Below are 12,368 nucleotides of genomic sequence, written 5' to 3'. Positions count from 1 at the left end.
ATAAAATCCCTTTATTAAATGCCCTCAAATGTATACATGATTTCTTTGATTGATATAAAACACATTTAGTTTTTGCTTGGTAACATGTTTACAGCATATACACTGGCGCAAGTTGTTTGATACTTTCACCAGCATTAGTGGTATCCTAGCAACAAAGAAACAAACAAACATTTCTGCGCTGAACATTTTACATTTGAGAGGAAGGTAGGAAATAAACGTCATACAAAACCTAGGTAGGCCTACTCTATTTGTGTCGTTGTCCAAAGAAAGGTATTTAAATATGTTAACTGGGCTAATGTTGTCTTGTTAAAAACCATGTGAGAATAACTTTGGGCCAATATAAGGTGAAGATAAAGCACATTTATGTGTGTCCTCTAAGATCCAGGAATATTAAATGATCATTTTATCTATGTTTTGCAGATCTTTATATCGAACCCAATGTTGGTAATCTAACACTTTTCAGTATCCTCCTTTAAGCTTATGGACTGAACATAAGCCTAAAGGATACACATTAATATTACACTCAACATCATTGTTTATTTTGGGCTCCAACAGCCTTTTGTTTAACATACTTTTTTTATGCAAAGGTTCACAGAAAGAGAGATCTATCTTTAACTTAAAAAAGTAGGGTAACATGTTTTTGTTAGAAAGCACTAACGCATTTACAAGACAAAGTAAAGGCGGTAAGAGTTACTGCTTTGTGCATATACCCAAACCAAATAAACTGAGTTCCTCACAGAAGTGAATAAATCTGGTCAAGTTTAAGAAAACAAGATAAGACACATTTCTTAAATATTAACTTGGGTAATCGGTATGGTCATAGTCATGGTCCTTTATTTGAAAAGGGTGCGGAAATTAATATATATCTTCATTTGTGTCTTACTCTGATTTGTGACTGCATACACAAATCTTAAAATGTGTATTTAGATTTGTAAATGTGCCAAGATTACAATCTGATTTGTTTTTGTATTCTACTCTTTTCTTCCAGTGACCATTCAGAGGTAAAATGTCAGAAGGGGAAAAAAAACTGGTGAAGCCAGAGGGCAGATCTGAAGATGCTCCAAAGACCAGTGATGAACTGTCAGGGAAGATGTTGCTGTCTCCTGAGGCTGCATGCATTTCAAAGATATTAGAAAACTCCATCAGTGAAGCTGAGTTTGTAACAACTCTGCCTGCTGTTCTCAAGTTAAACAGTGTGTCTGGTGTTGCAGATACAGAGTTGAGCAGGGCACTTACAGAACATCAAACTTTAGCTGAAAGACTTGAGACACTAGAAGGTCTCAGGCAGGAGTCAGGAGGAGAGCAAGAGAAAGGTAGTAAAGAAAGAGCTCTGCAGGACTTTAAGAAATCGGTCAAGAATCTGCTCAGGCTTGTACGAGCCCGTCCAGATTTTATTTCTGATTTTAGGGCAGAGCAGGATATGGAAATGGGGGACACTGAGTCCATACTCATTAATGAGCTCAAAAAGTTTCACAGCGATATGTTGGAAAAGTTGCTAACCAGTGTGAATGAGGAGCTAGAGCAAACCCTATACCCTACACCCCCCTTTCCCTCCCACAAACTGGACCTCATAAATTCAGAGGAAGAAAAATTATCTGCAGCAATAATGGAAATAGATGCAGAGGTGAGGCACCATGTTGGAGTCATTTCTACCACTTGTAAAATTCTTAAAATGTATTTAAGGCAACAAACTTTGCTAATGTATAATTTAACTTTGATTCTTTAATTTCTAATTGTATTTCTAATATTGCAGATTTCTAAACAAAATGTAGAGATGGAAAATTTGCAGAGTTGTCTAGAAGAGAAAAACAAAGAGGAAGCGGCCTTGTCAATTTCTGGAGATAAGCAGCACCCGCATGCCAAGACAATGAAGATGATCCGTTTGGAACAGGAAATAGATCAACTGAAGACAGAGCTGAGCTGTTTAAAGCTTGAACACAGACAGGCCGAGAGAGCAATCCAAGAGGTACTATGTCTAAAATGTCATTGTTTTATATCTATATATTTTAAATGTTGGGTATCGTGATATATTTATTTGATAAATGGTTTCTCTTCCTTCAAAGAAAAATGAAGAATTGGAAAAAGAAATTGAATCCCTGCTTCAAAATTCTGATGCTGATATAGGAAAACTCCAGGTACAAACTCATTTATATGCAGCCTTTCAAAGCTTAGAGCTATATAGAAAAAAATTAGTTAAGTGCATACTCTTGTTACTAGTTCATATGCTTATGAAGACTATTTTCAGGATGACTAACATGGCAACATACATTTCAATTTAATATGTTCCAGATCCTTCAATCCCCTACTCAGTCCATCCACAAAAGAGCAACACAATCACAATAGGATTTTGTTAAACTATTTGTGATATACACTTGATACTGCCCTTAATATGTCATTTTTCTCAATTAATTTTCCTCAAATTATCCACCCTTTCATCCTCAACGCCATATCTGTCATTATCATGTATCACAGGCCCGCCTGGATTTAATTGAAAAAGCTCACGAGAAGGAGCTGGAGGAGCTGAGGAAACAGGAGCTATCATGTTCTGTCCTAGAGGTGGAGTTCAACCAGATCCAGGAGAAGAATCGGCTTGAAGAAGAGAAGAGGAATCAGGAGATGAAGGATCTGGTGCTGAAGACCAAAGCTGCTATTTATGCCCAGGCCTGGTGGAGAGGCTACAGGACTCGCAAGGCTTTGAAGAACAAGGGCAAAAGCAAAAAGGCCAAAAAAGACAAAGGCAAGAAGACCAAATAAATTACTAGCTTAGTTACTCTTGTGATACAAGGACACCAATATCAGAGATTTTTTTGGTGCTGCTGAATCATTCCTGTTTTATCTGTTATTTAGTCTGTTTTTATTTGTTATGTTATTCATTAAAGTGGTATGTGTTAAAGTGGTACAAAAGTGTCTACTTTTTGTGAGCAATAGAATGTATTCAATGACTATATCATTATCCCTGCTATCCTTTTATTTACAACACTGATCAACAGTGTTGGTTAAAATAGAGGCTGATTCATAGATTGGTCACTTTTTCCCTTAACGGTCACAGGGTGGCAGTACACAACTTGCGTTCTAAACATCTATGCTCCATTAATTTGGTTAAAACAAAATTAGCTGATTTTAATTTACCAGCAATATCACTGATCTGGATGGTAGACAAACTGTGTGGTGTGGCACGTCTGATTTACAGTAAGATGAAAAATACATTTTGTATTTTGTTTTGCATTTTTCTCATGAAAACAACGTTTATGGTGTGAACATTTCATTTTTAAGGGAATAGTCCTTAAAAATTGTTAAATTTTTTGAGAAAAAGATCCAAAGGGATGTTAAAATCCTTCTTCTTTGAATGCAGTTATTGTCTTTTATTAAAAGTTTGTCAAATACATGTCGAAATACATTTGTTTCACTGTCAAAGATATAGCTAGGGAACTGAGAATGAGACTGAAGTAATTGAGATGAAACGTACCATCTCCAAAGAAATAGAATAGACTGGTGATAACGTTTATTCTTTGGTATCTATTTTTGTGAATGTTGGCTATTGTTCCCATAGATATATAGTGTATTTACGATTGTGTTAATACTTCTGGATCCACTCTTTTACCAGCAGGTGGCAGTAATGTACAAACTGGACCGAGGAGAAGAAGAGTAGACAGACGTGCAGGGGGAGCGTCAGGTTCTCCAGGCAACGCCTGGAGGTCCATACACCTGGAGGTCCATACACCTGGAGGTCTTTAGAAGAGGTGACCCCGTCCTGTTTTATTTGCTCCTATGATGTTCCATGGAAGTTACAAAAACGGGAAAAAAAACTTTCAACCTAGTCCATCCTAAAGCAAGACATGAAGACATTGGGGTTTGTTTTTTGGAAATGGAAAATTTTTGAATAATTCTCCTCTGTTTTGATGCTATTTCATGCACTGTGGGCCCCTTATTTACATTCAAACATGTTTTATGCACATTTGATGCACACCTGATATCATTACACATTTAGTGATGTCAGAAGGAGAAACGTGTGCATGTATTTTAGCAATATTTTAATACGTAGAAGCTAAGGTTTTTTTACAATCACTCCACAAATTCTGCTCACGTCTCTCTTTATTTGCTGTCTTCGCTCATATCATCTCTGCATAAAGGTAGCCTTTTCTGTGTGGAAATGTGCACTTATTGTTATTAAGCATCGGCGATCATGAAGAAACATGTCATAAATCAACATTCTTCATATTACTTCAGGGTTGAACTTCTTACCCTCGCTCCTTTTTTTTGAACAATCAGAAGAGACTGCATCATTTTTTTTCTGCCATGATCCGAATGCTCCCATCTCCTCTCCTTCTGCTGATAAAGTTTGTAGTGGTAGAGCGAGCCAGAGAGAGAGACAGAGAGAGAGAGACTGAATCAAGCGGAGCCGAGGGAGAGGAAATAGGGAGATAACCAGGAGAAATTAGCAATATAGCAGTAGAAAGGGTTAATTATGGGAAGCTTCCTGCTCAAATTATGGAGTGTTGGAAAGTCTGTAGATGTCTTTTGAAATGACTGTCCCTTTTCTTCCACTCTCTTACTGTTTTAGTTTAACACCTCAAAACATTAGTTTTTGCACCATGTCGGTGGAGTTTGTTAAAATTCACTTCTTGGTGAGATCACGTGATACAATTTCCCGCCACAAAACATGATATCTCAATAAGATATACACCAGTATATATATATTTTTTATCTTGTAGTGTGTGTATCTTTTAAGCTACTGGTAAGAATATCGATATGTGTGCTATACAACTTAGTTTCAATACAGGTTAAGATCCCAGTTTGAGCTCGTCCTACTCCTGGCATTTCCTCTGCAAAGTTAAGGACCAGTGGTTCTGTCATGTAAGAAGCCTCCTGTCATCACACCGCTCAGCCCGTAGGCAACCTCCTGTTCACACACAAGCATGGTAGAAAGTTATTAACATTGATTGGTCAGATTGATTCTGGCAAGGCTTCACACGCTCTGTACTGGTCAATTTGCTCCAACTGCACTCGCTGTGAAACCTTCTCCTTCTGCTGCATGATCCTGATGCTCATCTCTATAGATCTAAAATACAGTCCGTGCTCATGTAACAAACGTACACAGAGGACACCATTAAATTAATTTTTTTTAACTAACTAAAGGTTTGTTGTTTTGTTAAGGGGCCCAGATATAATTTATAGTTTACAGACTCTATTTACAGACTTTATTGTCAGGATCTACACCAGATAAGTAGACAGTCGAACAAAGTTCTGTTGCATCTGGTTCAAGAAGCTAAACCAATAAAAAATACAAATATGTTCATTTGCATGCAGTATGGTGGGGTTTTTTTCAATTCTGTCCAAGTACAAAACAAAATAAAATAAAAAATAAATGAAACAAAATAATTTGTACAATCAGAGAGTCCTGTTACTGTAATGAGTACAAGGAGGGAAAACTTGAAGTTGCTGTAAAAAAGCAGTGAGGTCCATGTATGAAAACATTCGTATGCCATTCTTAGGCATACGAATGCTTCTTCTGTTAGACACGTTCATGATGCAGATATACATAATCTTGTGTTTTCCAATGTTGCCATTACTTTCTTTACATTGGTTAACAAGTCATACGTTTGTAGAGCAGTTTTGCTTCGTTGGAGAAGAGTTAATAATCTTAGAACCAACTTTGGAGCTGTTTTGAACGCATCATGTCTCGGGATTTAGATATTTAAATCAAATCTGCAGTTTTCGTCATGATGCTGTTGATGTTGTTCTCAAAGGCAGAACTATGAAGCCCCCAGCACAATGGGCTGGATAACACTATCATTTTTTAAGAGGTTTTAATTCAAATTTGATTATTATACAAGTTTCCTTTTATTGCATCAAGAGCTCGAAAGGCTCTTACTTTAAGTGCAATTACTGCCATGTTCAAACTTCCTGATGCTGTCATGGCTAAATGTAGATTTGACTCTCACTGTGTTTAATGATTATATATGGTGGACTTGTATTTGTTTTAAGGACATTAAGGATTTTTTGGGGGAGAATAATGTTTAGTGTTGTCCAGTCATGGTGTGGTCCTTCAGCAGGAGACTGCAGAAGAAGGCTGTGTGGGCATAAAATGAAGAGAAGGGAGAGGCCAGGCGCAGAGTATTGATCCAACAGACCAGTATGTTCATTTATACATACGATACATCCTCGATTTAAGTTACTACTTAAACCTGATGCAACCCTGACAAACGCCTCTTTTTCTAGTGGAAGAAATCAGTTTGAACCCAGATACATTTTCCCTCTACACCACAATGTGGAAGTTGATCATATAGTCTCACAAGCCAAACCAATTGAAAGACCCATCTTGAAATCTAAAATTAGTCAAAATCTTAGCATTTTGTAGATCTAGATGGACTGTTTGTCAAGAAGATCATGTTTTCTTTAATGCAGAATGATTGAGTAGGAAAAACAAAAAGGGGCTTTGGTCTTTTTTTTAGACCCCTCAGCTAAAGCCTGCATGTGAAATGACTTTTTTTTTATTCTTATTTATTCATTTTGTTGGCCTTTTTGCCTGTACTAGAAAAGCAGAAGAGAGATAGGAAATGCAGGGAAGAGAGATTAGGGCACCACATCCAGCAAAGGAAAGGGGCCTATCCCAAACCCATGTACACTGCAATGAGGACCACGGCCTCTGTATGATAGGCACATCGAAATAATCGCTATAGGCCACCTGACGCCCAGTGAAGGCTTGGAAGGCAGCGTTTTCAATACAAGGCAATGGACAGAGGCGCTGCTTGTCAATAGGCAAGGCAGGCAACTGCTTGGAGCCCCTGGCCATTATGTGGCCCTCAAAGGCCTTAAACGAACCTGTCTCAGAAGGGTCTAATTTGTGAGTGAACAATCCAACGCTGGGTGAATTCTGCTTCAACCATGCTTAAACCACAGCATTGCCTCAAATGTGCACATTTTGCAATGACAGTAGAAAACCTCCCTAATGGGGCCCCATCTGACAGCACTTACTTTCAATAACCTGCTAAGTGTTGCAAGCATTATTGCTGCAAAATAATAATGAATGCTGGTTGCAGGGGCCCCCAATGAATGCTTGCCTCGTGCCCCAACACACCCTAATAGCGCCCCTGGAAATGGGCTGAGGTTAAATAAGGGGACTATCAGTTGTGTGATTGGGCCCATGGTCTCATAATCATGAGATGCAAAGGAGCAGTATGATTAGAAAACTAGTGAAAAACTATTTCCAGCATGGATTTCAGTGAAGTGAACCATGGAACAAGACTTTCAGATGTTTGATTGACAGGTGTTACCAGAGATGTGTTATGTTTTCACTTTAAGCCCAAAAGTCACACTTCATATCACACCTTTACGCAGCGGAAGCTTCGGCAGACGATAGACAGTGCATGCAAACACGCCATGGTTACACACCATGTTCGCCACCACACATAGAATGACAGACACAGACCAACGCGATGACACTTTCCTGTAAACATGTCAAAAGCAAGATGTGCTGTGTGAAAATTGTTAAGGCTACCATGGATCAGAGGATGTAGACCTAATTTAAGGAAGCATTTATTGGAGTCCAACAAGTTTTTAAAACTGAAGTAGATACTTAAAATGTGGGCAGTGGAGAAAACAAATCATTGAAAGAAATGTCCATTACTTGAATGAGGCTGGGACGTTGCAGACTCTGTTTTTGCAAGCTGTCAGGTAGAGACGACACTTACCTAGCTACCTAACTACCTAACTACCACATGGCACCTATTGGCCCCCAGAGAAAAGTCTGAAGAGAGATCTCAGGAAAAAAGGGTGGGGGAAGAAGAGCCAGAGTGAGATGCTGTGATAGCCCTTAACCCCTGCTGGATCAGGCAGTTTAACATTTGATAATGAAAAAAGAAATCAAATAAGATATTGTAATCCTGTTTAAAAACGTCAAGTCAACAGTCTTCAGTCTTTTGAGTTCTCATGTGATCAAGAATTGAATAGTTTGCAAATATCTAAGAATGTGTATCAATCATGCAGTGTTTCCTTTTAACATAATGGTTTGTCAAAGTAATATAATCTAACTAGGATTTGGACTCCATACGTCACTAAGGGAGGGTAACTATACTTCAGCAACACATTTAAATTATTATATAAATGCAACTGAGGAGGACATTTGGTAACATTAAGTATACAAATGAACAGTGTTACCAGTTCACAATGATGACGTGAAGCTCTGTGCCTCACCTTCTGCACCCTCTTAGTTCTTGTCCTCAACTGTTGAAAGGTCTGTCTGCGTTTACAAGGTGCGAGGTCTCCATCTCCACGATGTCACACTGCGCCCATCACCCGGCACAACATGCTTTTATTATAATAGCATCTCTCCGTTCGTATTAATAAAACTGCGTGTGCTCGTGCACAGCAAGCCAACAAAGCGATCCATTCATCAAAAATAGATACAGTGGCATCTCTGCCTGCAGCTATCTGTGTTGTTGTTTTTCCCCTTCACTGCCCTTTGGTCGTGCCTTTTATTTTGATTTCTCTCCCATTTCCTCTGCTCTTTTTGTGTGAGTGTGTGCGAGAGATACATCGACATCAGATGCATTTTTCAGGTTCTTGCCCTCATGTCAGCATCACATCTGGCAATTATTATGCAAAAATAACAGCACACAGCATTTCCATTAGGTATGCTAATGCCATCCCTCTCTGTCACCATGTGACACAATATGAGCATGTTGTGTCAAATAACCATAAACTCAACTGTGCATGGCTCTTACTTCAATGTCTGAAGATATTGGAGCTGTACATTATTTCACGAAGGTCCTGTCAAAGTGTCAATGTTCATCATGTGACAGATTTTTCATGCTGTTATTCAGCTTTTGATGGCCTTATAAGATATGATGTACATTATAATGCAATATAATAGGATTTGCAGATCTTTTAAGAAGCAGGCAAAACCAACTTAACTTAAAACAAAGCAGCGTAACTCAATTTGGATGTCAGTCGTTCTTCTTTATATTTTTACTGTTTGGTCGTTTTTATTTTTTACTTTTTCTAGTTGCCCCACTGTGAGTTTATAACTTATAGAGATGTTTTGTTTGTGTCTGCCTGCTTTGAAATTGATGCTCAAATACCCTTTGAGTCTTATTTACTCTTCAGCACTTTTCTCAGAGGACTGTTTTTACAGTTTAACACTCTCTTTTCCTCTCTCTATTTCTGATTGTTAAAGTTGTATTTTAGTAAATGAAGTTCTATTTGTACTCTTCAAGTATCTGATTAGAAAAATGAAAAAGTTTAAATACTAAATATTAAAGTCAACCAGTTCAACACCTTGACTTGAACTGTATCTCGCTCGCACAAACACACACACACACACACACACACACACACACACACACACACACACACACACACACTCACACGCTCTCTTACACTCCCACACATGAGTGGGCAGGTAACAAACATTTAGACATCCATAATTAAAGGTCAACAGTGGGCTGCAAACAGATACTGAGAGGAAGTCTGTGTTTATGCTAATGCCTTGTCAGACAGAGAGGCCAGCGACTCTCTGACACCATCTATTAGTAATGAGACAGGATTGCAGAAATGCACTGGATACGAACCAAACAAATGCTGCTTCTGGCAAACAATAGGACCAGATAGCAGCCTGAGTGAGTGCTCTTAAATTGGGCGGTGTGTGCATGTGGCGTTTGGAGGGAGTAGGCTGTATGAATGGATTTGTTTGTTTATTGATGTTTGTGTTGTGTGTTTGTCTCACAGCAGTGGTCCTGTCTGGCCTGTTTGCAAACATGCCTTAACACGAGGGGAGACAAACGTACACAAGAGCACAGGCAGCTGAATGCAGGAAGAGGGGGAAGTCTACTGGGGGCCTTCTAGGCAAAGTGGACCTTTACAAAAGACAAAATAAGGCACAGTATTTATAATTCCTGGAGAGCAAAATAAGTGGAAAACATGTTTTAAACATTTAGATTTATTTTCTGGGTCATTTTATAATCTAAAACAATTGGACCATTGTTTATAATCAGCCTCAGGACTGCTTTACAGATCTCAAGAAGACAGTTGTGTTGGATGATTCTGATTTTTAGAAGGAAGGGAGTGTTGGGTGGGTGAAGAGGAAGGCTGGGGATGTGGGACATATGTTATGGTTATGGATATATATTTTGCCATTTCTTTTCGCTTGGTTGCAAGCATTCTTTTGTTGCTGTAAGGGAAAGTTGAAAGAGAGATAGTTCAGTCGTTGTTTGCCCTCTTTGCCTGCTGTCTTTAGCTTCTTTTGATAGGTACTGTATAAGGGATTGCGTGCATGTATATGATCCCTGTATATTTGTGGGCTGCTGACAAAATCCCATGTAGTATGTTTCTTCTTCTCTTTCTTCTTTATTGCAAATGACAATGTTGAAATCAATCAATAATAATAATAAAAAATCTCAAAAGATGTTTCATTTTTAAAGAATGTCATTGAGAAGTCTGGCCCAAACTTCTGCGGTGTGGGGTTTTGTGGGAACTTGACTTGGTATTGTTGAAATGCTGGGTGCAGCCCTGGCCCCACATGCACTATAATGACCTGACAATGTGCTTTTATTCAGAACCAAGAGACTGTGAGGGGCCGCAGTCAGTCAGTACAGTGAGCAAACAAGCAGAGCGGCAAAGTGAAGTCCTGCTAGTAGTGATATCATTATGTGTGTCCTGTCTGGACCGCAGTGAGATCAGGGGGTATGGACTGTATTCGCTTTATTGAAAGGGCTGCTGTGTGTGTCACTACGAGTGTGCGCGTTTGTATGTCTTTCTATCTGTGTGTGCGTGTGTCAGTGTTCGGTGTGTGTGTGTGTGAGTGTGGGATTAGCGTGCCTCTCCAGTCCTCTGGCTGTAATCAGACGGGACATTGGCTCCATGACGTCCCACAACCCCACCCACCACCCACTGGGGGAGCGCCTCTATCCTTTCCCCCTGTCATGTGTATTTGGCTGCTAGTCTTGCAACTCTTGGAGGTGAGTGAGGAGTTAAAACAATTATTCTCGCTCACGTCACATCATATAGTCCTTCTTAAAACCCTTTCTTCTTCTTTTTTTTTCTTTTACTGCAAACAGTGACAGAAAAATCAGGAAGAGAAAGATCCTGATGTGCACTTGATCCTGTGACACAATACATATCCATCAACAACAAATAACTTCTCACATCAGCTTTGTTGATAATGTTTGGATGTTTGTGTTTATTTCTTTCATTGGTACAGCTTTTCTTCCTCAATGTTTCTGAATAGCTGTAAAAGCAAGAGTCGAGACTGAAGATGAAGCCACACTATCAGGGTGACAGTCGGAGGTTCGTCAGATAAACAACCATCACTGATCAAGTTAGTCTGAGCTCTTTGACCCCGCGCTGGCATGTCTGCTGTTAGCTTGACCCTTCACCTCCCCCTTTGTCTTTAAGAGCAACACACAGACCAACCAAAGCACGCTCAAAACCACACGCACATACACACCCCTACATGGCCTCTTATCTTGACAGCAATGACGCACATATTAAGATCTACTTCAGTGATTTCAGGATGGTTTCAGCCATAAAGTCTCATTTAGGGGGAAATTAGCCGGAGTCTAAGTCCTGTTACTACACCGTGCTTAATAACATTAGGCCATTCTTGTGCTTTTAAATAACCAGGATGGATAGTATCATTTAAATACATCTCAGAAAGCCCACTTTGTTGCACCATATGTAATGGACAAACGTTTATTGTTCTACATCATTGTACTCCAATTGTGCTGTGCTCTTAGTGTCATGCAGGGCTTACAGATAATACATAACACACATATAGCTTATTATACAGGCATACAGTGAGATAAATGTTTTTTTGTGTGTTTATAAGCCCATTTTACAACCATGCCTAGTCATATTTAAAATCTCACTTTATCTGATGAAGCTCTAGAGGCTCCCAAGTTTCACCAGAGCAAGTTTGGTATTTTTTATTATTACAGAAAAGAGAAAGTTCTTGTTCCAATATTAATTGCCAATTTTTAGAAACGTAAAAATCGTTTAGTCAACACTTGATCTTTTTTATCTGTTGTATTCAAATGCTGTGCTACCATCTTGTCATTGCTCACTGCTTCACAAATGGGCACCATCAGACTCATAGAGATGAACCATAATCAACTTTCCCAATTACACTCCATCTCGGAGCACTTATTCCTCACAGAATGGCATCACTAATGCTAGACATCACACAAATGCTTCCCAGGGTCCTGCAAGAGACTGCAAATACACATTTATATTTTAAAGCAATTGTTCAGACTATAATGAAATCAGCTTTAAATAAGTCTTTGATGCTTTTTAAAAAAGCTTGATTTCCAAGAGGAATTGCTCCCCAAAGCTTTAACATGAAGAAGAAACATGAGTCCTGCTCTGAAACCCTC

The 12,368-nt window shown here is 39.0% G+C and overlaps 1 protein-coding gene across 3 annotated transcripts; it reads left to right on the top strand.

The window, feature by feature from the left end:
- The first annotated feature begins 100 nt into the window (after positions 1 to 100).
- drc10 (dynein regulatory complex subunit 10) lies at positions 101 to 2,893 on the top strand. 3 transcript variants are annotated; one of them, XM_079350343.1, is made up of 5 exons: positions 102 to 204; positions 989 to 1,624; positions 1,754 to 1,966; positions 2,064 to 2,135; positions 2,473 to 2,893. In XM_079350343.1, exons 2-5 carry the CDS (start codon positions 1,007 to 1,009, stop codon positions 2,752 to 2,754), a joined length of 1,185 nt encoding a protein of 394 aa, XP_079206469.1. In that variant the 5' UTR covers positions 102 to 204; positions 989 to 1,006; the 3' UTR covers positions 2,755 to 2,893. The 3 variants fall into 3 exon arrangements, with proteins under 3 accessions (XP_079206471.1, XP_079206469.1, XP_079206470.1); XM_079350344.1 differs by lacking the exon at positions 102 to 204 and adding an exon at positions 222 to 270; XM_079350345.1 differs by lacking the exon at positions 2,064 to 2,135 and having other exon boundaries at positions 101 to 204.
- Positions 2,894 to 12,368: the final 9,475 nt, after the last annotated feature.

This window comes from Symphodus melops (assembly GCF_947650265.1).
Source record: "Symphodus melops genome assembly, chromosome: 1".
Lineage (NCBI taxonomy): Eukaryota > Metazoa > Chordata > Actinopteri > Labriformes > Labridae > Symphodus > Symphodus melops.
Note: the sequence above shows the minus strand (reverse complement) of the source record. Positions and strands in the feature narration are given on the sequence as shown.

Coding starts and splice junctions, on each gene's coding strand:
- drc10 (XM_079350343.1), top strand. CDS start 1,007: ATGTCAGAAGGGGAAAAAAAACTGGTGAAGCCAGAGGGCAGATCTGAA. Junction 1,967..2,063: donor CCGAGAGAGCAATCCAAGAG/GTACTATGTCTA, acceptor CTTCCTTCAAAG/AAAAATGAAGAATTGGAAAA. Junction 2,136..2,472: donor CTGATATAGGAAAACTCCAG/GTACAAACTCAT, acceptor CATGTATCACAG/GCCCGCCTGGATTTAATTGA.